The sequence below is a fragment of the Mya arenaria genome, chromosome 15 (assembly GCF_026914265.1).
Source record: "Mya arenaria isolate MELC-2E11 chromosome 15, ASM2691426v1".
Classification (NCBI taxonomy): domain Eukaryota; kingdom Metazoa; phylum Mollusca; class Bivalvia; order Myida; family Myidae; genus Mya; species Mya arenaria.
In genome coordinates, this window is record NC_069136.1 from 15,830,020 (window position 1) to 15,853,980 (window position 23,961).

Genomic DNA, 23,961 nt, shown 5'->3' on the forward strand with positions numbered 1-23,961 from the left:
CAAGGTCACTGGTGGTTCATCTCAAGTCCAGATGTACTTATTTCATATCCATTACTGATTATTTTTTAGCTACGACCCCACAATGGGGGAGACAAGTGCATTTTCCTAAAAGCAATCTCTAAGTTTTCATAACAATAGCGCTGCCTAGCTCATTTAAAATATATACCATGTTTAGACCACATGTTTCATGGAAATGCCATGTCACTGGCTTCAAGACATACATTTAAAGCTCTTCATTTCTGAGAAGAAATAATGTGCAGACATTGCGAAAAGTTGTTGATTAATTAAGTTTTATTAATGAAGGTGATGGGCAAGATAAATATGACTGCTATTTTTGCCCTGAGGAAGAAAGAAATGGACTTTTCATTAGAAAGAAAAAAAATAATAAATGTTGAAGAAAAGGCAATTTTGGCAAAAAATGACTTGTCCAATAATTTTATTATGTGAATCAAATGGTCAAGCTTCCCATCTGTCTAGGTAAATGTATGTTTTTCAGTCAGGTGCGTTGGTGCACAGTTACCGAGGGACTGGCGGAATATTTGAAGTCTGCTGGAACCATCGAGGGGACAAAGTAGGGGCCAGTGCCTCGGACGGCTCGGTAAGCATAATTGGTCTAGTGAAGATGGGGTGAGAGTGGTCAAGTGGTAAAGGTGTTCGAGTGGGCAAAGTAGGGTCGTTGTCTAGTGGTAAAGGTGTCTGCCTGTCACTCAAGGGGTCATGGGTTAGTGCCCTACCAGAGGGACCCACTTGACCTTTCAAAAAGGACAACATTTATGGTTTTGACTCGGAATAGTGATTCATATCAGCTTACATTTGTCTGAAGTAAATTAGTTCAAACTGTTCTAAGTATTGCTGTGTAATGGTAGGGTTGAGTAGCAGTAGAAAGACAACAACTGCTTGATATTCAGAGTGGAGCTTGTTTTATGACTGAACATTTTTGACTGAGTCTGATGAGTTTAAAACTTTGAATAACCATTGTGGTAGCACCAAGTTCATCTTGATATATCTAGGCAAACATTAATATTGCTCAAGTTTGAAGTCTCTTGGCATTTCATGTTGGTGAAAATGTAACAATTGCCCAATTTCAGGATGGCTTCATAAGTGATACATTATATTAATTTGTCTCCGTAGAATCTTTATTTTAGATGTAACTAGTTTACAAGGGTATTTACATGGTATCAATTTATATTGGAAAAATATATTTATTTTTAAATTAGATGATTTATAAACTTGTATTGATTGTGTTTATAATTTATTCCAGGTTTTTGTGCTGGATCTAAGAAAATGAATTGTTTCTTCCAAGATGGTGAATGTTTGTGAACATCCTAGAAAAACGGATTGTAAGAATAGTGTCGGTCGTGAATGTGCCACTGTGTCACGCTTATACTTTGAAAAAAATATAAGCGAATGGAAATGGTGGATGAGTCAAGAAAAACTCCCGTCTGTGTAAGATCTCTGGATTTATTGTGCCACATTTATGAAATGGATTATGAATTTTGTGAAATGGTATCAGTGAGGAAAATGTTAAGTTTCCATGTTAGTGTACCATTTCTTCAAGAATGTTGAAATCTCGTCAGAAACTCCCGGAGGACATACCAAGAACAGTTGTGTACAGCATTAGGGTTTAGCAAGGCAGTTGTGTGCTTTTAATCTGGTTGGCTTTAATGATGTATTACTGTAATATTGTTGTAATATGACTAACAGTACTGTTGCTTGGGAGAATGAGTAAGTTAACATGGATTTAACAATGCAGCAACATCAGTTTAATGTTAATGTGACAGCAACATCAAAGTCAGCATGATTACAGAAACATCAATATTACATTTAAGTATCATCAGTTTTATGTTATAATAAATGCAAAGTCGATAGTTACATGCTAATAGCACCAGCAATATAACATTGCAGTAAAATCAGTTCAATGCATTTATAACAGCAATATCAAGTTCAACATGATGGCAAAGACATCAATATAACTTGCAGTAACATCCTTTCAATGTTGCCATGACCGCAGCGTTGATGTCAACATGATGATAGCAACATCAATACAACATGATGACATTGCGGTAACATCAGTTCAATGTTATAAAGACTGCAACATCAATGTAATGGTGACTGCAACATCCATGTAACATTATGACAGTGTACTAACATCAGTTTAATGTTATAAAGACTGCAACATCAATGTTATGGTGACTGCAACATCAATGTAACATTATGACATATTACTAACATCAGTTTAATGTTATAAAGATGTTATAAGGACAGCAACATCAATGTCTCGGTGACTGCGACATCCATATAAGATTGCATTAACATGAATGCCTACATTTGCAGCAACATCAATAGTAACATAAGAATTGTCATTAAGCACCCAAAATCGAAGACACCATTCAGCAAATTTAAAGAGGACATAGTCTGGCAGTGGATGCAACATCAGTGATTTGTTGAATTTGTCCATTGCCGGTGTTGTTACAGATTTATTAAGAGGAAACAAAGCTTATTGGTGCGGTATAGAAGTCCTTTGATAAATATTTATACGAATTTGAACTTATATATGACACTATTGTTTTGAGGAGTTAAAGTTAAAGCATAGTTCTTTCAAGTGTTGTGTATATAGATAAATGTATGTGGCTGTATTTTCATGCTTGTACCAAATAAGAAGACTAGGGCAGTATGTCTGAGGGATGAATGAAATTCCACGGCTTTTTATATCTGCTGAGGCTAAATTTTTTTAAAATCTTAATTGTTATGGGGCCTAACAAAAAATACAATTGGTTCGGGTTACCCGACCCTACCTACAGAATAGGCGCCGACCCTACCATTTTTATAGTCAGTTTGAAAAAAAAAAATGAAAAACTTAATTTTTTTTTAATTTTTTTTGCTTTTCAATATGTTGTTTAAAACCTTAAATGCTTATATAGAAGAGAACTTTAACACCAATCTCCAATGATGAAAATGACATTCTAATATAAAGCCTAATAAAAAAAAAAAATAAAAAAAAAAAAAAAAAAAAAAAGAAGCCTACCTACCCTACCTATTTTTGAAAAGGATGTAACCCTAACCAAACAATTATTTTTTTTTAGGCCTGGGTTAAAACCCTTTAAACTTTTAAGGTTAACTCTATCTGATCCTGATTTCACAAAACAGAATTAAGTTTGTTATTGGAAATAATTTTGGTAACTTCATGTCACAGACGTGAACAAGTTTTAAAAGTAAGATATTGAGAAGTAGTTGTAAACACAAAAAATATTTGGAACAAAAAATAGTTGGATTGACTTACTTGATATCATAACTGATCAGAGATGCAGCTATAACAGATTTTTTGAGGTTGTTTAAAGGCATCTGCTGTTATTCCTACATTTTTGTGGTGGTTAAGACCATTTGCAATTTCTTTTACTATATTATAGACTTATTTTCATATTAAGGCCAACAAAAACAAAATGGTTTGGTTAGGGTGACATCCTTTTCCAAAGTTTGTAGGATAGTTAGGCGCCTTGTTTGTTGTTTTAATTCACTTTATATAAAAACGTAATTGTCATTATTGGAGGTGATAACCTGATCTTCTGTATAAAGCTTCAAAGGTTTTAAACTACCGGTACATATTAAAACAAACTTTTTTTACCATCTGACTATAAAAACTAGGGTCAGCGCCTATTTCGTAGGATGGGTCAGGTAACCTGAACCAAATGTATTTTTTAGGCCTAAACAGTGGACAATTTAGCACAAGCATGCGCTTGTGGAATGTTAGCTTGAATTGCTCAAAATGTGACTTTTATGAAAACAGGGCTAATTGTTGTTTTTTATAGAAAACTAGTATAAAAAGTTGGGCTTGTGATTTTTCCAAAATGTAACTTTTAATGACCCCTGATTTGGTGCAATAGTTTTTGTTACCAAAAACAATAACATGTACTGCTGTAAAATTCAACAAACACTAAGCCAATTATTCAGAACTTATCAAAGTTAACAACCGGATTAATAACATCTTTGTTATCTTTTAAATGTAAATTATATGTTCATATATACAGTGAAACTGCGTTCCCTCAAACAAGCCGTCGTTCGAGAACCGGCGTTCCCTCGAGGTCGGAGCTTGGTCCCGAACTTTTTTCCTTCTATTTTCATATAAAATATACCCACGCTGCATCGAAACCTAATTATGTCGAGCAGTCGAGCAATATCCTCGGTCCCAAGTACACAAATCGTGCACAAAACCTTATGGCTCCCTCGAGGACATAATTTCACACTTTTTCCCGAACGCGTGTTCCAAAATAAATAAACAATTGCTAGGTGTTAACATTTTCGCAAGTTGTAAAAATTGCAATGACAGTTGAAAGGCAATTTGATAAGGTGTGAAAAACCGTTTTTCACTGTTAACGCATGACCGATATTTGTTGATATGGGCATTTGAGATGATAATTAGGAGAAGTTACGAGAAGTTAACGCTTTAGATGTGGTCAGAAGGTTCTTTGAATTCACTGCCGATGCTGACCGTGATCTTCAGACGCTCTGTACGCTGTCACGTCACATTACGATTGAACAGTTTCGCGAAACCGACAAGATGCGACAATCAACAATCCTTGATTTTGCGAAACTTAAATCTGACTAATGCCACAATGTGTACTGTCATTCAAATGTTGCTTGTTACGAAAATGTGCTTTTTTGTTAAAATAAACATTTCTATTTATTCATTTATTGTTTTTTCTTTTGCGTTTTACATTTAGTTTACGTCAACCTTTGAACATATTAGCGATTTCCACAACGAAACACATAATCGGTGTCTTAGTAAACAGTCTGTTTGACGACTTCAAACTTAAAATACACTGAAAGATATTTCAGATCAAACTGGAAAAATTGAAAATCGGGTCGTTCGAAACATCGGTTCCCTCGAGGTTTTGGCTCGGTCCCTGGCGACCTCGAGCGATCGCAGTTTTACTGTATTTAAATAAATAGGTACAGCTGTAACAGTTGTCTCAAATCTTGATAAAAAAAATGCAGATCCTAAGCATTAACATTATACTTCTAGAGCAGAACAGAATTGAAAGTTAACAACGATGATGTTAACAATGTTATTAGCTTTAACAAAGTCTTCAACAATCAGCCTTAATTAGTGATGGATGTGTGCAAATTGATTATTTATATCAACCAACGAAAACAATTCTTTATTAAGTTATAATTCTTGACACTTGTAGTTTAATATATTTTTAGTAAAGCTTTAAATACAAAAACTGATGTTGAAAAAAAGAATTGGTAGACTTATTTTATATAATTATTAAATATTCGTACGGGTTAGTGTTTTCTTTATTTGCAATTTATCAATGTTAAAAGCTGTAAAAATTGAACCCTTCATACTTAAAAGTGTGGCACATTTATTTGCCTGGAATCCAGGCCTGAAAGTGAAAAACAAGTGCTTTTTCCATTTGTTTGCAAATGAGTGTTTAAAGGCAGCTAAATTTCAGCTCATCTGCTTTCTGATGAAAATAAAGTCGAGGTATTGTCGTTGTCATGGTGTTGTTGTCAGCTAGGGTTTTGGGAATGTGAAGGTTAATTTTGGTCATAGCTCATAAAACTGTTTAAGATATTAAAATGAAACTTGGTACATATGTTGCCAAATATATGTTGCATATGTATAGCAGTGTCAAGGCCCATAACTCTTGACTTAAGAATTGTCAGATTATACCCCTTATTTCACATTATGAAACAATTAAACAGATGGTCGTTGGCATTCCCTCTGCGAAATCTTGTTTTCTTGTTTTAGGCTGTATTATAATGCCTTTGCTTTATCACTATATAGTATTATCTATATATAATAAGCAGTTGTAATTAAATGTTGGGAAGTCACAGTCATAGGGAAAAAATCATGAGAATTGTAATTTCTGACGGTCCATATTTCACAGCTGCTTCCTAATGTTTCAGCCAAGAAATAAAAAAAAATATACCAGTTATAAGGACCTGTTTTTAATACAGGTAGAAGTAGTATTGGAAATGAATAAAAAATAATTGACTTCTTATTTTAAAAATATTTTTTTTGGTAATAAGTTTCAATTGTTATTTCAACACCACTGACTGACCATAAATGACCGGTACCATGTGTTTTAAAGGAACACAACTCTATGTTAGGTGTTGTATCAGTGACTGATTTACAACAGCTAAAAAATGTCATTAAAGGGACACAACTCTATGTAAGGTGTTGTATCAGTGACCGATTAAAGCTGCACTCTCACAGATATACCATTTTTACAACTTTTTTATTTTTTGACTTGGAAAGTGCAATTTTTTGCGTGAATATCTGCAAACCAATGATATTAGATTGCTGACAAAAAATCAGAACGTAGATTTTCTTATTTCCGTTCGAAAACTAGTGTTTTATGGCTTAAACCGTTACTAACGGTTTAAGAAAAATGCATTAAACATTGAATTTTGAACTTAATTATAAAAATCTTCGATCTAATATTTTGTAAGCCGTCTTATTTAACTGGTTTCCAGGGATTTTCGCAAAAATTTGCTCCTTTTAAGACAACAAATAAAAAAGTTGTCAAAACGTTTAATATGTGAGAGTGCAGCTTTAACAGCAGCTGAAAAAAGTCATTAAATGGGCACAATATAAGTTGACACATTATCATGTTTAACACATTCAACTTAAATGATAAAAAAAACAAAAAAAACATGAAATCATTTCTGTAAAATGAGTTAAACATATAATGTATTAAAATCAAAAAAAATATTTAGGCATTTACCTTTAAAAGCTCCATCAAGGATTTTTCTTCATCATTTTGTCATTGTTAGTGGTTATTATTTCATGTTTGTTGATAATGTGAATGCTATCAGGCGTTTGTTCCGCTCTGGAACATGTCATCTGATTATATTGTCTGCTAGCAAAAACTGAATAAAACAGTCTACAGAACAGTGTTTCAGTCTTGAGTTTTTTTAACCGCATCCGTTCTTCGAGGAAAAACAAGTTGAGGTATTGTCACGGTGTTCCCAATAAGTTCGACTGCACTGTCTATAATAGTAAAGTAACCGACCAGCTACTACTTATTCTACTTAATATTCACTTATTATACCCTTGATAAAACAAGGTTTAAAGGGGCTATATTGGAGACAACCTGTGGCCAGCAGGTCAGTTCGTTGCAATATTCCTTGTCCTGAGCATAACCTGGAAACTACTGAATGGAATTAAATGATACTTCATACACAAGTAAAGCACTGTAAGAGGAAGTGCAGTGTACAGGAACCATAACTCAATTTAAACTAATTACAGAGTTTATGCCCTTAGTTACTTTTTCTTGTCTGGAGTATCACTTCATAACTACTTGAAATAATTCAATAAAACTACATACAGTGATAGAATATAATGAGAAGAAGTGCAGTATGCAAGAATTATAACTAATTTAGCTTATTACAGTAATTTCCCATTGTTTCTTTTCCTTGTCTGCAGCATAACTTGAAAACTAAGCAATGGAATGTAATGAATCTTCATTATTTGCTAAAGCACAATGAGAGGAGGTGCAGTATACAATAACCTTAACCCTGTTTTAACTTTTCACTGAGTTATTGCCCATTGTTACTTTCCCTTGTTTGGAGCAAAACATAAAACTACTGGATGGAATTCAATTAAACTTCATACAATGGTGAAGCACAATGAGAGGAAGTGCAGGGTACAGGAACCACAACTCTATTCAGCTAACTTTTCACCCATTGCCATTTTTTTCTGTGGGCAGTGCAACTTCTTAATAACTCAATGGATTTTAATTAAACAACACACTTTGGTCAAGCATGATAAGTGGACAGTGTACAGTGGCAGTGTTCGGTAACCTAGGAAATATGGTCTCTTTACAAAGAAATAGTATGCCATTCCTGTGTCCAGGCTACATAAGGGGGTATTCGTCACACCTGTGACAGCGCTAGTTTTTTTTCCAAATTTGAATCAACCCAATTGCCATTTGAACTGTCCATTTTGGCTGGAAGGCCTCTTGAGAACACTGTGTCATAGCCATTGCATCATTGTTAGAGTTGACTTTGGCTTCGACGTTGTAGGTCTGAACAAATAAGAAATAAGATCCTCTAAAATAAAAGGGACTTAAAGGGGTTTAGAAATAGCACATAATGATTTCTTAGTTTAAATCATTGTTTATGAGTACAGATATCAGAAGCTATTGTTAAACCTTCTTGGATTTACGTGGCAGACAACCCCAGTAAATTTCGAATTGGAAAACTGCGTGAAAACTGCGAAAGGTACATGTGCCGTTAGCGATGTCTTACATCAGTAAGTAAAATTCAATGCGTTGTACACAACGATGTTAATGTTATGTAAGCTATTGGCATTTTTCTTTTTTTATTTCAATTGTATCATCTAGCGTTTAGTCCCTTTAATGTTATTGTAATATGCAGCAAGTATTGAAGCTTTATGATCTGTTTTCTAGTGAGATTATGAGAAAATATTTGTGGCATCATTTTTTATTAAATTTCTAAAGAAATGAATAACAGCAGTGAAGAAACCAGCGAGGCCATGATTTTGAACATCAGAGATATTAAAATCTGTAGCTGACGATACCAGGCCCCAAGTCCTTGACATATTTTATGTGTAACAGGTGTAAGTCTCATATTTAAATAGCTAATTTACTTGTTTAAACTCGATTTCGAAAACCCAGACATAAAAATACTTTCCTTTAAAAGTCTTAAAATTCTTTAAAAGAAAATTGCACAATACATTATACAACAAAAATAGTGAGATTAGCTTGATATTGTTATAAGTGATACCAGAGTGTTCGAGAAAATTGGGGCCAAGTATTTAAGACCTGTTTGTATTCTGGTTTAAGATCATCTTTGGGAGTTTTTTCTTAACAGAAAGTGCATCCTGGGCTGGTATTCAATATTGGTGTCAACCCATCGTCCATGACACCAGAGACAGTAATTGTGACCAATAAAGATCTCAAGACTTGAACCTGTTCATAATCTAGGGCCCAGGCAATGCAATTTATGTTGGCTGCATTTTGTTTTAAAGTTTGTCCCCGACTGTGTTATTTTACGCACTTACACTAAACAACGACTAGTTTTTACTAACTTTAACCGAAATTTGTCAATTCAAATCTAAAGGTATTTATTTTTAATAGCGATTATATTTCGGAAAAGTAAAACAATTTTTTACATAGCTCTTAACATTTTTTTAACAATATGTTAACTAATTTAACATTTAAAGCCGTTTATTTGATACTCTTACCGTATATTTTTTATTATATATAATATTACCATCGGGCTCCATGCCAGCAGCATAAATATTGAAATGTAAGGGGTATTTTAGTTCAATACAACAATACAGTCTAGAATCGTTTTCACGAAAGTTTGCGTACATTCTTAAACGGAGTGTGCAATGTTTTACAGTGAAACAAGCTATAGATGTTGAGGCTCCAAAAGGAGAGACGTCGCTTATAGTTGTTAAAGAAACTGACTATAGATCAAATTAAAACATGCCTAGATAAAACGCGGGGCCCCTAACGGGATTGTTTACTTAAATCGGTCGTTTAAAAAATAAGATCGATTGCTCCCATGCTTGCGGCTTTGTGTAAGACCTTCTTTGTCATCCCAGACAAAAAAGAAATTTAGTTTCCTCGATGCACAGTACTAAAAACAGACAAGAATAACTCAAGGCATGTTTTCTGTTTTATTGAAGAAACGTATAAATAATAAAATGAATAATGCGAATTAAACTCCCCCTAAGTGTACCTTTAGCGTGCAGAAATCTCTTATTGATCTCCCGTCTTGACATGACATAGATAAACGCCACAACATGTACGCAGTAGGCGGCGGTACATGTGATCATGTATAAGTATATGTAATTAAAACCCGCCAATGGAATAGCCCGTTATATAAAGTAACATTCACGTGTTAGCGCGCATTCCAGAATGTTAGTGTTAGTAACTGAAATAGACTTTAGTATCATTGATGACGTGTTCACAAGACACATGAACAGACTATACTTTGGCAAAAACTAGATCAATGGTGACCAATAGGGGAATTTTCAGGGGGACCCCAAACGGGTGAAAACGCAAATACTATCAAATGAAATCCACGTCTCGTGTGAGGTTTGATAAGATGTGACCTGCAATATAGTGTACATTTGTATTTGAATTATTGCGTGAGCCAATGGCAGTTGAGGATTTTTCAAATTTGCTGTTAATTAATTTTACGTAACGTAAGATGCACTAAAATAGTTTCGTAAGAGAAAATTTAGTCTATTTTTACATCAGGGCTAACTTGTTAAACTAGTGTTAGTAATAAATTGTACCTTACCTTGTATTCTTGGTGTTTGCATTTTTGTGAGGGCCAATGACAATCGATGATTTTTCTAAATTTCAGTCATTAATAATTTCACGTATGTATACATGTATGTAAATCGATTTCTAACGAATGCACCAGCAAACACCACTAAGTTATAGTCCAATTGTGACGATCGATAGAAAATATATCGGGCGTACCTCGGCCAGATCGTCAAAATTGACCTCTTAACATAATCATAGAAATTATGAAACTTAATTGATTAAAAACAAAAACATTTGTCAGACATGGTTTATACCATACCACTTGTATATGGTCCAGGGAGATAACTATAATATAATTTTGATCATTCTTCTACAAAGTGACCTCCCATAACAAGTCTGCTATCACAAGGCCAGACAATAAAGTTTGAATACTATATTTCAAAATTTTAACACAATTTTTTTGTCTTTCATATAGACACTCACCTGGCTTTTCACTTTAAAACAGCCCAAAGTGAAAAAATGGCTGCAACTGGCTGCTTTAGAACAAGCCACTGGGGCGGGTTCAGGATTTTGCGTTGGAGGGGCGCTTATGAAGCACAACCGAGAACGATATGCTCACTTCGCATAAAATACAAACAATACATGTTTAAATGTGTTAATTGGGGTTTGAAGTCGTCCCAAAGAAAAGATTGAGACATTTTAGTCTGAAATATTGCATTCAAGTGCATTATTTTCTTATTGTTCCTCGGATATTGATATAAAAAGTTAAACTTGAACAATTTAAGAGGGGGGGGGGGCGCCGGGTGCGCCCATGCCTTAAACCGAAAGTGATCCAAGACACAAAATTTAATCACAAGAAAACATAACGTTGACCAATTCAGCGTCTCACAAAGTTGAGTGAAAATACTTGACCTGACTGAATACTTGACCCTCAGGTCAAGACGGAATAAGGCTACCGTGAAACAACCAACTGACAGTGTTTCCCAGGCAATGTTTTTCAATTATTTACACTGGAAACTTTTTTTTGCAATACAGTGTCACATTATGTCAAGTTCTATGCAAAAGGAGCACCCGTTTCTTTTCTTGCATTCAACTTTAATAAAATATTGATACTTGAACACAAGCACTCCTCGTATGAGTTCATTTTGACGATCTGCTAAAAATGAAGCTAGCGCAGCGAGGCCGCAGGCCAGGAAAGCTCGTACCATTTTCTGTAGATCGCCAAAATGAACTCTTAACTTATTTGGTGTTCGAACTAAGTTGACCTACTACCTCCGCCCTTTCTGTAGTCACGTGTAATTTTGGCGCGAAAGTTAAACTGCACAGGCGTTACATTAAATGAGTGTCGGGTGATGGTAAATTGTCGCGGCGTTGTTAACATTTTATAAAAACAAATAAAATGGATTGACGATTGTACCAAAAATGCAAAAGCACCGTAACATGAAGGTTAATATCATAAAAAATGATGATATGTAGGTTGTTAGAATCACCTAGGTTCGTTTGCATCGTACAAAACTTTACTGGGATGACCTCGTTAAGTTTGTTTTATAAAATGATCAACAAAAGATTGCATATTTTGGTACTGACTTTGATTGATTGGTAGTTTATTAGAAAGAGCATAATAAAGGAAGAAACGTAAATGAGATATTTGTCTTTTGAATATTGCAACAAAAATATTTTGATTGTGCACTGAATAGACGTCAATACGATTTGACAGCGGAATACACATCAATTTCAAATTCAAGTTTATGACGTAAGCTTCAACTGCTTCCAAAAAACGGCACCCTTAACTGTCAATCATACTTACTTCGCGCATGCGCAAAGGGCAGAGCGATCTAAATCATCGACAAAATACTCTCTACGTAAATTAATGTTTATATTCACCGTCAGATCTGCTCTACATGATATGGAGCGGTAGTTGAGAGGGTGAATCCTCGATTGTCATTTGCCAACAAATATATGCGAACACCAATTTCTGTATTAACATCCGGACATCCGGATCTTTTAACGAAGGGGGGGGGGGGCAGATAACTGCTGTGGTCTTGAGCATAATGACCTAAGACCACAGTTGTTTTAAATATATGTTTCATAAAGACACTAACCTGGCTTATAATTTTCAAACAGTCCAAATTGAAATACAAGCAACTGGCTTCTGTATAACAATCCAACATACACAATTTAATCACAAGAAAACATCATTCGGAACTCTTCGGCCATTTTCAATTGAAAACAACCTGAGGATGTATGCCGGTACATCAGTAGAAGTAGTTCATATAATTTTAAAGTAGTAATAGTAGTAGTTAAGTATAGTATTTTAACATTTATGTTGTATTACTAAGCTTAAATTGAGTATCAGTGACTTGCATTACTGCTTAAGTAATTAAGATTCCCAAGAGTAAAGTCATAAATTTAATTGCTAAATTAAAATTACTACGCAATCTACTTGCAGGGTAGAAAATGTAAAAAGAGTTCTGACATTACAAACCGTCCATAGACATCCGAGGTAGTTTTCGATGGAATATGGCCGAAACAACAAACAACTAATTTAAGACTTCCACAGGCTATGCTTTTTCCATTATTTACAATGGAAACTATCAATTTTTGCAAAACAGTGTCAAATATGTTAAATTCCATGCAAAATGAGCGTCTATTTCGTCTCTTTCATTCAACTTCAAATAAATATTGATAATTGAACACAAGCACTCTTTCCATCTGTATTAACATCCGGTCGACGGGGAAGACAACTGTAATATTGAGCCTAATTATCTAAGCTTTTCTGTTCCCCTCGAGTTCTCAACAGATATATTTAAGATTCTTCCAATTTCTTTTAAATTCATATTGATGTTGAAATCTAATGAACGTAAATAGTTAAAACGTTTCTTTGTGGTGGGTCTAGATGGGGCCTGAATCAGGAAATTGCTGAACTGTGCATGTTATAAAATGGTATGTGAAATAAAAACATGAGTCTGAAATATATAGAAATTAATCAGCACTTCAGTTGCATTATATACCGTATTCCATCTTAGCTGTAAGAACAATACATCGATTGTCGAAACTTTATTAAATAGCATAGAAATAGATTTGCTGAGCCGATGTGGACCTCTATTTCCCTGTATTTGTAATGATCCATGGATCTACTGTAAAGGGCGATCGAGTTGTTGTAAATGGCCATGGATCTGCTGTATGGGGCCATGGATCTGCTGTAAAGGGCCATGGATCTGCTGTATGGGGCCATGGATCTGCTGTATGGGGCCATGGATCTGCTGTATGGGGCCATGGATCTGCTGTAAAGGGCCATGGATCTGCTGTATGGGGCCATGGATCTGCTGTATAGGGCCACATTTGCGAATTCTGTTGTGCAAGAACTTGAGCCCTACAAAAGTTTAGATATTACGTACAATGATAATTTATAGTTCAATCAACAATCGATCAACATCAATCATTCGACAGCTAAAGTAGAATGTCCTCTGTTTCGTTCATAAGCCTATGGGAGTTATTGGTTCATAAAGTAATAATAAATAGCGGATGTTTCTTGAATATCGGTGTAAGATCGCGGCTTATTACACCGAAAAATAACAGAGAGCATTTTTTATCACGTGTGAAATAATTTTTATCTTACAACAAAAGTTCAACAAAGTGTTTCTTTCAGTTATGCTTATATTTAAGAAAACCAATGTCAATTCAATTGGAAAAAATCGTGAGCACATTTAATGTATTTTTCGTTTCAGCATATTGAACGCTGGGTTTCTAACATTACAACGCATCGGAACCAAACACTAAGATCCGTGAACAAAACAACTGATAATCCTATGTTATTAGTCGGTTAATCTGGTTGGTTGTATCACTTGTTACTTGCGCCAAGTCTATATAGAACGAGACATGGCTGGTCGAATGCAATGTAGCCTTAAACTGCTTAAAGTGACAATCTTATTCAGAATCAATACATACACATGTATAACAAACATACATTTTGACTGATAAACCTTTAACTTCTTACTAAATAATATATTTATGGAAAATATTAATTACTGATAATAAGATTGTAACCGTGTATTTAATAGCTGGAAATTCAAAAAATATTAAATGATTGGTGAATGCTTAAAGATTTTCTGTGATCTTCTATTGTCTGACAATGTAATAATACCGTGTTTTTATGCACTTTCTGTCAAATTAAACTTGGTATCCGTTTATAAGAACCATCATTTTCGACATATATTCATCCTTTTTGAAATATTAAAACAACAGTATTAATTGTGGTAAATCTTATGTCGAAGTAAGAGTGCATCTTTAAGTCAAACGATCACACAAAACAACTAACTTATATAGTATTTATCATGTTCCATATAGGAAATACCTATAAGGCAAAGGTGAAATATCATTGAATATGGTTTCCTTTTGCGAAAACAGCGACAAAAAGAGATGTTAAATGCATCCACTGTCACCGGTACTTTAACTGATAAGTATTAAATGCAAAGAATGTCAACAAATACAGCAGGATGGAAATAATGCTTTAAAGCTTTTAGTTTAGTTTTATGCTGTTAAAATGCCTACGTCTACCGTGCTGTTAGTGTTAACGTCTAAATTCGAGACCTACCAGCTAAAAGTGTGTTGTTTTTTTTTAATTCGGGTAGTACCAATACTGATTGCATTAATATAAATGATGAGAGTAGCACATGTGGCAAAAGAATGGAGGTGTTAAGGTATCAAAGACCGGTAATCAAACAAAACTAATGCTGTGAAATCATTTATATTCGTTGGCATGAAATTTCGTGGTTTGCCGAAATAATACAATTTCGTGGGTACTTGAATTCGTGGTTTTTCATTTTTGAATAAGAAAATTTGAATATGCGATCGTCTGCATAATCTGCACGCGCTGGCCCTTGATTTCCGTCTTCTACGTCACACGGTTTATGACACACACGAAAGTGGTACGAGATGCCAATTAGTGCATTTACCCATGTCAATTATCGATTTGATTGGGAATTAAGGTCATAAAAGAAGATGTACCCTAATCATAAATACAGATAGGGGAAGCCATTGAATACCAATTAAGAATTTTGCACCGAAAAGGTGCGTATATTTGAGTAAACAAGATCATTTTAATATTCATTCACACGTTTTTGTTTAATAAATATATTGAACGCGTTGTTTTGTACTTTGTACTCAGTAACCTCCAATGTAATCGATTAATTATTTCATTAAATAAAAAGATCGAGTACCGACACTCATCACGGACATCTTGTAAACCTGGAGATTTTTATTAACAGCACACGTTTAAACACGTGCTTCTGTCATTTGGTTCATAAAAACACATTTAATTGATTTGGTTTATTATTTGTTCAAGGAAGATATACTGTATTAACAAAACAATGATCAATAGTAAAATGTACATAACATATCAGTTGAAAAAGTGAATAAAGGGTCTATATTTCGTGGGATCTTAAATTCGTGGATCACCCTACCCACGAAAACCACGAACATTAATGCCCCACGAACATTAATGATTTCACAGTAAACACAAACTTGCGCTTGGGTGCACGAACTCTTTCGTGGAAACCATGTGTTTTTTTATTATTAAACAACGTTAAAGAACGTTATTATTACACAACGTTTTATCCTATCTTTATCGTGCTTATATCTTACAAATAGTCCATCGGATACTATGGAAAGATTCAAGCAAAAAATACATATTGCTATGAGAACTACGAATTCCTTACAAGTTAGAATGAGGTTTCATAAACCTTTCCTCTATTTTAATTTTACCTAAGGTTTCCTCCTTTTTAAAGATATGTTCAAATCTAAAATCCTTCTTTATCAATTAGAAATGTGTCCGGTAGTATAACTTAGTAAGTTTGCTTAGTTATTTAATAGAGCGTTAGGTAATGCAATAATTAAACTCACTCTTTGCAAACAGCACCACAAACCAGGCCTGTGATGAGGGGGTTGTGTCCTTCAATTTTGCTGACAAGCTCAGGACAAAATGAGGCCTCACATTGCGCCTCGGTTTCGTCTGTACCGAACTGACCAAGGAGCTGCTTGGCCAAATCTAGGACTAAGAAATTAGGTAATGGTACGTAGAACAAGATCTACATTCAAATAACTGCATGCAATATATATTGATGAGTAGCTACACAACGCTTTGTCAATTATACATGCATAACCAGACTGTCATAAATCGCTCACTTGAGTAAACAATTCACTCTTTTTTCTCGAGATTTTGAAAATTGCTAGTATAACATGCAACTGTGCAACTTAAGCCGTATCTGTTATGATTAGGTCATTTTTTTGCAGTTGAAATGTCTTGGTGTTTATTGCTGTGGCTTCAAAACCAAGGAAGTAAAACATTTTGCCAAATAGGTCCGTAATCTGGTATATTGAATTTGTTGGTAACTGATACACAATTAGCCTACACAATTTATACACAACATGGTCATCAAAACTGAGAAAGTAGGTCAAAAAGACGAAGTCAAAAGCATACAAAGAAACTATTGATATGTGTTTCAAAAACTATAAACGTACAGATACGTATAAAGCTACACGACTAAAAACAAACAAAAAACAGCCCGAAAGATTTTAAAAAAACTGTACAAATATTCGAATGGCCTATTTTGTAGCTTTAACGTTAAGAACATAAGTAATGAACGGAAATATAGATGACTACTCAAGTAAAGTATTAGTGGTTTAAGGTAAAGAAGTTTTTAAGGCAAAAAACAAACAAACCATATCGCACGATGGATGACGTATGATCACAAAAGCGTAATGCGCTAAAATGTTTAAATTGATGTAATTGATTAAGCTATTATACATTAAACCATTAGGCGACTCTGTTTTTTATATTTTAATTAATTGTCAACCTTGTAAGTCATCATAATTTAGCAACCTTTTACAAACAAAAAAAACACACAAAAAAACATACTCAATGCAATTTCGATATTAACCCCATAAAACTCATATATAATAGACAATGCACCTCCTAAAAACAATCCGCATTGGCATTGTCGGAACTGTCAGATTTTGAGTGTTTGGAATCTTTCAAAATAATTTTACCGGACGTGTTTTCCGGTCATGTGATCAGTACTGAAAAAAAAAACCGTCGTACATCCCCCATGTACGATGAGTCATGCGCAACAACGCGCCATTTCTAATTTCTTTTATTGTATGGTTTATGAAAATTTTATTATGTCATTTCAATAAAGTCCAATCAACTATATAACTATATAAGTAAGCAAGACTTATAATTAAAATTTAAAATAAATAATTGTAAAAAACGCGATTTTAAGAAGAACTATTTGACGCCAATATTGATTTAAAATTACTGCACTTTATGACGTCAGTAAATAACGTAGCGCGCATTTTTGATGAAATGTACAAAAGTGCGTTTTCTACGTCAATTTTTCCACGAATTGATAAATTTAGAAATGCAAGAAAAAATATCAATCATGTTTTTCCTGTCCGGATGGAAAAATCCGACCCTCGGGTACGCTGCGTGGCGGGTTATTCGGCAAACCTCGTTACCGGCTTACTCGCGTGCCCTCCGGTCGGGTTTTATCTCCGAACCGGAAACACATGATACTTATACTCTCATGCCAGGGGACGACTCTTTACTGGCTTGAGGTCCACATTTTGAAAGATTGACCAAAAGTTTCTGAATCCCTTGTTGGACCCTCACTGTGAAAAAAAAATATTAGGGAAAAGCACGACACTTTTGTTTAATGTCGCCCTGGAATTGGTTTATTTATTGTAAACTCATCAAAAAAAGAGCAATCATTTTGATACCAGCGGCACAGTGTCAATCAGCAAAATGATTGCTCAGTGTCATTCGACGCTTACCTTTTACTCCGTTATTCTATTGTTATCAGGTGACTGTTTGACAGCGGTATGGATCGTTATCGAATAGAAGCTTAACAAAAAGGTGTGTTGTTTTGCTCACGGAGCTTAAAACATGTGCGCTTGCCGGTGCTTAAAAGTAATAGCAAAAGTGCATGGTCTTACTATCGTATCTGCCATGAATCTGTCCTGCACAACATGAGCCGAGAACACGAATGGCAGCAAAGCCAGAAACAATACCGCTGTCTTCATTGCTGTACCTTGATGGTGTCTAGGGAAGAAAACGATATTGTATTGCAATGTGTTTCAAACGGCTTATATTATTTCGAATGAAAATAAAGACACAAAACCTTATTTAAGCAAACGTCAGTAATGAGCTTGTTATACACGATGTAAGAAAAAAGATATTTCCAAAAGTTTATTTTCTAACCATCCAAAATAATGAGATTACCATTCAAAGGCGGTAGAATCTAGACGAAATATTTTAATTGTTGGAAACGTATCTTCATTCGGAACTCCTCGGCCATTTTTTTCAAAAACAACCTCGGATGTATGCCGGTACATCTGTTGAAGTAGTCCGTATTTTTTTTAATAAAAGCATTAATTAAATGTAGTGTTTAAGAGTTGTATTTATTGCTCTCAGTTTAAATTGATTGCCAGTGAAGTGTATTATTGCAAACATAATTACGATTCCCAAGAGTTAAGTCATAAATTTTAACTACTAAATAAGATTACTACGCGATCTATTTGCAGCGGACTTAAACGTACCACTTTTTAAGTATGTAAACCGTCCATATACATCCGAGGTTGTTTTTGAAAAAATGGCCGAGGAGTTCCGAATGACGTATCTTTTGTTGCATATTACTACGGTTTATTTATCTATTCAGTAGACAAATGCTTCAAGTAATGCTATAATCACGTTGGGATATATTTCAGCAAACAAACACTCGGCGATGGTGTGCTTTTATAAGTTTGCAAACCTTGCCATAAATAGTAAGTATCAATTTACTTTCGTTCAAATGTGCATTTTCTCTTTATATGTTCTCTATATACATAACACCACTGTCATGCATACCCTTACCAGAACTACCTGAAACAAGGGCAGATCTAAAATATATCCACGACGAATTCTAAGCGTAGTTGGACAAATATAATGAAGTGGTTAAAGAAGTGTACCGTTTGCGCGTACGTTGACGATCAAGTTAAAAGGAATTCATTTGGTTTTGACAAATTGAATCGTCCAATGCTCTACAATTGTCATCGTAGAGATACGTGAGCTGGTTCACTGTGGAGTCGCCTTTGATGAAGCCAGATTGCATTTTTGTAAGAATATTGTTTGTCACAAAGTAGTACACATATTTTGGACACAGAGTGCCATGAGTTTTACGACGCAACTGAGAAGTGAGAAAGGACGATGGTTGGGGGGATCCGCCTTTTTGAAGATTGGTGCACCATTTGCAAGTTTCCAGGAGATAGGAAAAACTGAACGGTGAAGTAGTTTGTTGTAGAAGTTAAAAAGTGATTCAGCTAATTCGTGTGCTCCATCTTTCTGGAACCTCGAACTGTCTCTAGATATGAACCGCTGGCATTGGAAGGATTTAAGGAATAAGAGATAAAACGTCATTTACATGTTGTATCGTAATAGCAATTGATAGCAGTGAGGAGTTGGTAGTTGGTTATTCTGGAGGATCATTACAAGTACTATCAAGGTTGGACTGTTAGCACAAGAAGGTGTTTATGAAAGATGTTTTGGCTTCATCTGTATTTGCGTCCATGACGTTTTCAATCAGTTTTGGGATACTTGATGATTTATGTTTGTTTGTGAGCTGTTTTGCCAGTTTGAACCACTTCTTAGCTATTATAGTGTCTGTGTTCATTTAGTTAATTAGTTTATTCTGGAAGTCAGCCTATGATGTTCGAATTAAAGATGTCGTTTCGTTTCTAATTTCTTAATTACTAACGTTTCTTCGTCGTTTAATACTTTAGCCGGTTGATGTATTTTATTACGTTTTCTGATATTTTTTTCTTATTTCATTGTTCATCCAAAAAACATCGTAATGTCGAATATATATTTACTTCTTTGTTTGGTATGCTCTGTAATGCAGCTGATGTGACTGTCTTAAATGCTACATGGCTGCGATGGTTTTGTAAATTTAATTACGGTTACTATAGGACAATGGAAGCGATCAAGATCTGGGATAAATTGGTCGGCCACATAACTAGAACACAAACATGAGATCAATGAGAGCATTCGATTGCTCAGTAAGTGGGTAGGGGGAAATTGATAATTGATAAGCTGCTCCGCTTCGTTGGAAGCAATCAGCATGCTCATCTTGTTTGTTGCAAATTGAACGATGTTTATGTTAAAATCGCCGTTCACAAATATATCGTTATAATTGCCATTAAAGGCTCCGTCTAGATTTTGTTTCATGTTAAGCCATTGGGTGTTGTTTGAGGCTGGAGGGCGGTATATTCCACCAATGAGAAGTTTACGCCGGTTAACATGAAGTTCAACCCAAAGGGCCTCGAATCTCTTTACATGGAGCTCTGTTTGTTCCATGGCGCGGATTCCTTCACGAATATATATAACGACGCCTCCGACTCTCTGCTAGGGGTCCACTTTATGTCCAGTACAGAAAATGGAGCGAACGCTAAGTTGACCCACTAGTTTCGCCCTTTGTGTAGTCACGTGATATATTGGCGCGAAAGTTAAACTGTCCAGGCGTTAGTTTCATTAAATGAGTGTCGGGCGATGGTAAATTGCCACGGTTTTGTGAATAGTTTATAAAAGCAATTAAATTGGATTGATGTTTGTACAAACATGGAAAAAACACCGAAACATGAACGTTAATAATACTTTAGGTTAAACACAATGTTGATATTTAGGTTTTTATAATTCACAATGTTCAACAAAAGATTGCCCATTATGGTACTGAACTTGATTGATTGGTTGTCATCATAAATAGCATATTCAAGGAAGAAACGCAAAACGAGCGCTGAACATGGTATTTCCAGATCATTCCGTGCCAACAAAAAAATAAATAAATAAGTAAGAAATGACTTACATAATGCTCCACATGGGATGCCGCCGTCTCCAGGCACACTAGCATATAAAATATGTTGCATAAAAATACGCAAAACGAGCACTGAACATGGTATTTCCAGATCATTCCGTGCCAACAAAAAAGTGAAAAATGACTTTAATTATCCACATGAGATGCCGCCGTCACCAGGCGCACTCGCATATAAAATATGCTGCATAAAAATTACACTTATTTGTGACAGGACGTCGACAAAATTGTTTAGACTGTAAATTTTAAGTGGACATAATAATATGAAATGAGAAATTGATATTGAGTATCTTAGTTTGTCTTGCTATATTTTCAACATGAAATGAAATTGAACTCATTGGCAAAATTTCTCTTGACAATGCTGATACTCAATTTCGAAATTACATCTTGTTATGGACGTCATTTTGCCACTTTTGATGGAGTTTGCTCTTGTCTGAGCACTATTTTTGTTATTTTTTGTCTGTGTAGATAAATCTTACCAGTATTTAAAACTAGTCTTTAGTTTGTCTTTTTAAAGTTAATAGCAGATAATATAGCTTTGTAGCTTCCTTAGCATGTAGGTCATTTAGACACTGAATGGTCAGGTCAACTTTTATGTGTAAGTGTCAATGTTAGGATTGTTTGTCAGATTGTGTTCCAGTCATAGTGGCAGGCACAACTTCACTTTCTATTCTACCAAACATGTAGTTATGCAACACCCCTAACATATTTTTCTTGAGTCTGGTCCTAATTCTCTAAACTTTTTAAAGATGCATTTAACTACACGGTTACAATCTTGTAATTAGTAAGTATTTAATATTTTCCATAAATGCATTATTAAGAAAGTAGTTAAAGGTTTATCAGTCAAACTTGATGAATAATGATGTTTTGTTTGTTTGTTACGTTGTGTTTTGATAAACTGTATTATAGTTTCCACTTCTATGATTTTATATATACTCCAAAATGGCCATTTGTTTGCATATTGTTAACATTTATTGGTTCATAATTCTAAAATGGTTTACATGTACTGATCGTATAGTGTTAACTTGATTGTACTGTACGCGAACTATAAACCGTGTTTCAAAAACGTTCGCGGTGTCTTTGATGCTTTGCTCCAAAAATAGTCTTGTCGTTTACAAACATGGTAAAGTGTATTTCTGCCGTTGGCCAACATTGGATAACATTGAATAAGTTGAATAGCGTCTCAATGGTATTTACATATCAATTGTGTTCACATTCTCGGTTATAAAGCTGCTATCATTCGGGGCCCGTATCACATCCAGTGATGGCTCTAGTTATATTTGTCTGAAGTTTCATGCTGCCATAGTCATTATCCAAATATTTTGGTTTGTCACATATTTTGTTTTTAACTCTCAACTTTGCAAAAACAAAAAGTCACTGTCTTTTGCTCTGTATGTCAACATATATTTTATATAGTAAAGAGTATTATCATGTATTTATATTAACATCAAAGAAGTTTTCTTTCCTTTTATCTGTGTGGCAATTTTGTTCACATTATGTGTACCTAAAACTGATATTATTTTACCAAATATTTCTAAAAACATTCAACACTGTGTTTAAAAGTGGGTGTGATAATGAAACGCATTTTTTTGAGAATTTCGACGAATATTTATTATATTTTTATGCATGTGTTACATCTTTTCGTCCCCCTTGGCAATACAAAATAATGAGGTGAAATTTACAATACAGAAGGGCAAATTCAGAAACAGGATTGACATTTTAAACACAAATTAAAAACGAAAAGTAAAAAGCTAAGATGCTGTGTTGTTTTAAAGTAAATAACTACAAAATACCGTTTAGATATCTTGGGGACTTTTAAGATACTCTCTTACTCTCAAGTAAGATTTACCACAATTGATACAATTGATTTAATACACCGAAAATTTTATGTTTGTTATACATATGTATGTATTAATTTTAAAAACGAGTGTCACTTCAATTTATTTCGACATAGGTATTAATATCAAAACTGTTAAAACTTTGTAGCTCTTACAAATCTGTCTGTAATTTGTCCATGAGAAAAGACGTTTTTTAATTGGGGAACGTTTGGCTATTAGCTATTAATTAAAAGAAAAACACATGTATACAGGTTAATAGTTTTTTATTCTGTACCGAAATCGCATGTTGTTGTTTTTGTTTTAAATTAAAGACAGATCAGTTAAAAACAATAGGTCACCATTATGTGATCATATATACAAACATTTGCACCCGACCCGTTGGGTCAATAGGTCACCATTATGTGATCATATACGCAAACATTTGCACCCGACCCGTTGGGTCAATAGGTCACCATTATGTGATCATATACGCAAACATTTGCACCCGACCCGTTGGGTCAATAGGTCACCATTATGTGATCATATACGCAAACATTTGCACCCGACCCGTTGGGTCTATAGGTCACCATTATGTGATCATGCTCAAAGTCTATTTGTTAATTTAAATGATATGCCAGATATAGACAAATTTAAGTTTCTTTTTGCTCACCCAGAACCCTATGTAATAATATTACTTGCAAAAACCTGCTGTCAAATACTTAAATGTAGAAATAATGTTTTATATAATAAAAGTAATAGGTAAGTGTTGCACACACAACTTCAATTTTAGCCTTTTATTTTGCTCTTAGTCAATGCCTTTTAAGTTTTAGCTCATGATTTTTATTGCTAATGACATGCACTAATTGGTGAATGTATTATGATCTTAAAAACTGCTGTTTTCAAGAAATTAGCAACTGTTTTATAGTTTTAGTGTTTGTAACTATGCACATGTGATTATATACCAGACTGGTTGCAAGTCCGTCTCTTATAATT

At 34.5% G+C, this 23,961-nt stretch overlaps 1 protein-coding gene across 1 annotated transcript in view; it reads left to right on the forward strand.

Moving 5' to 3' along the window:
* LOC128219853 (F-box-like/WD repeat-containing protein TBL1X) overlaps window positions 1–6,903 on the forward strand; it is a 36,363-nt gene extending 29,460 nt beyond the window's left edge. Inside the window, exons 14-15 of the mRNA XM_052927972.1 lie at window positions 497–598; window positions 1,262–6,903. Coding sequence (XP_052783932.1) covers window positions 497–598; window positions 1,262–1,288 — 129 coding nt within the window. The 3' untranslated portion in view covers window positions 1,289–6,903. The remainder of the gene's footprint in view (window positions 1–496; window positions 599–1,261) is intronic.
* Window positions 6,904–23,961: the final 17,058 nt, after the last annotated feature.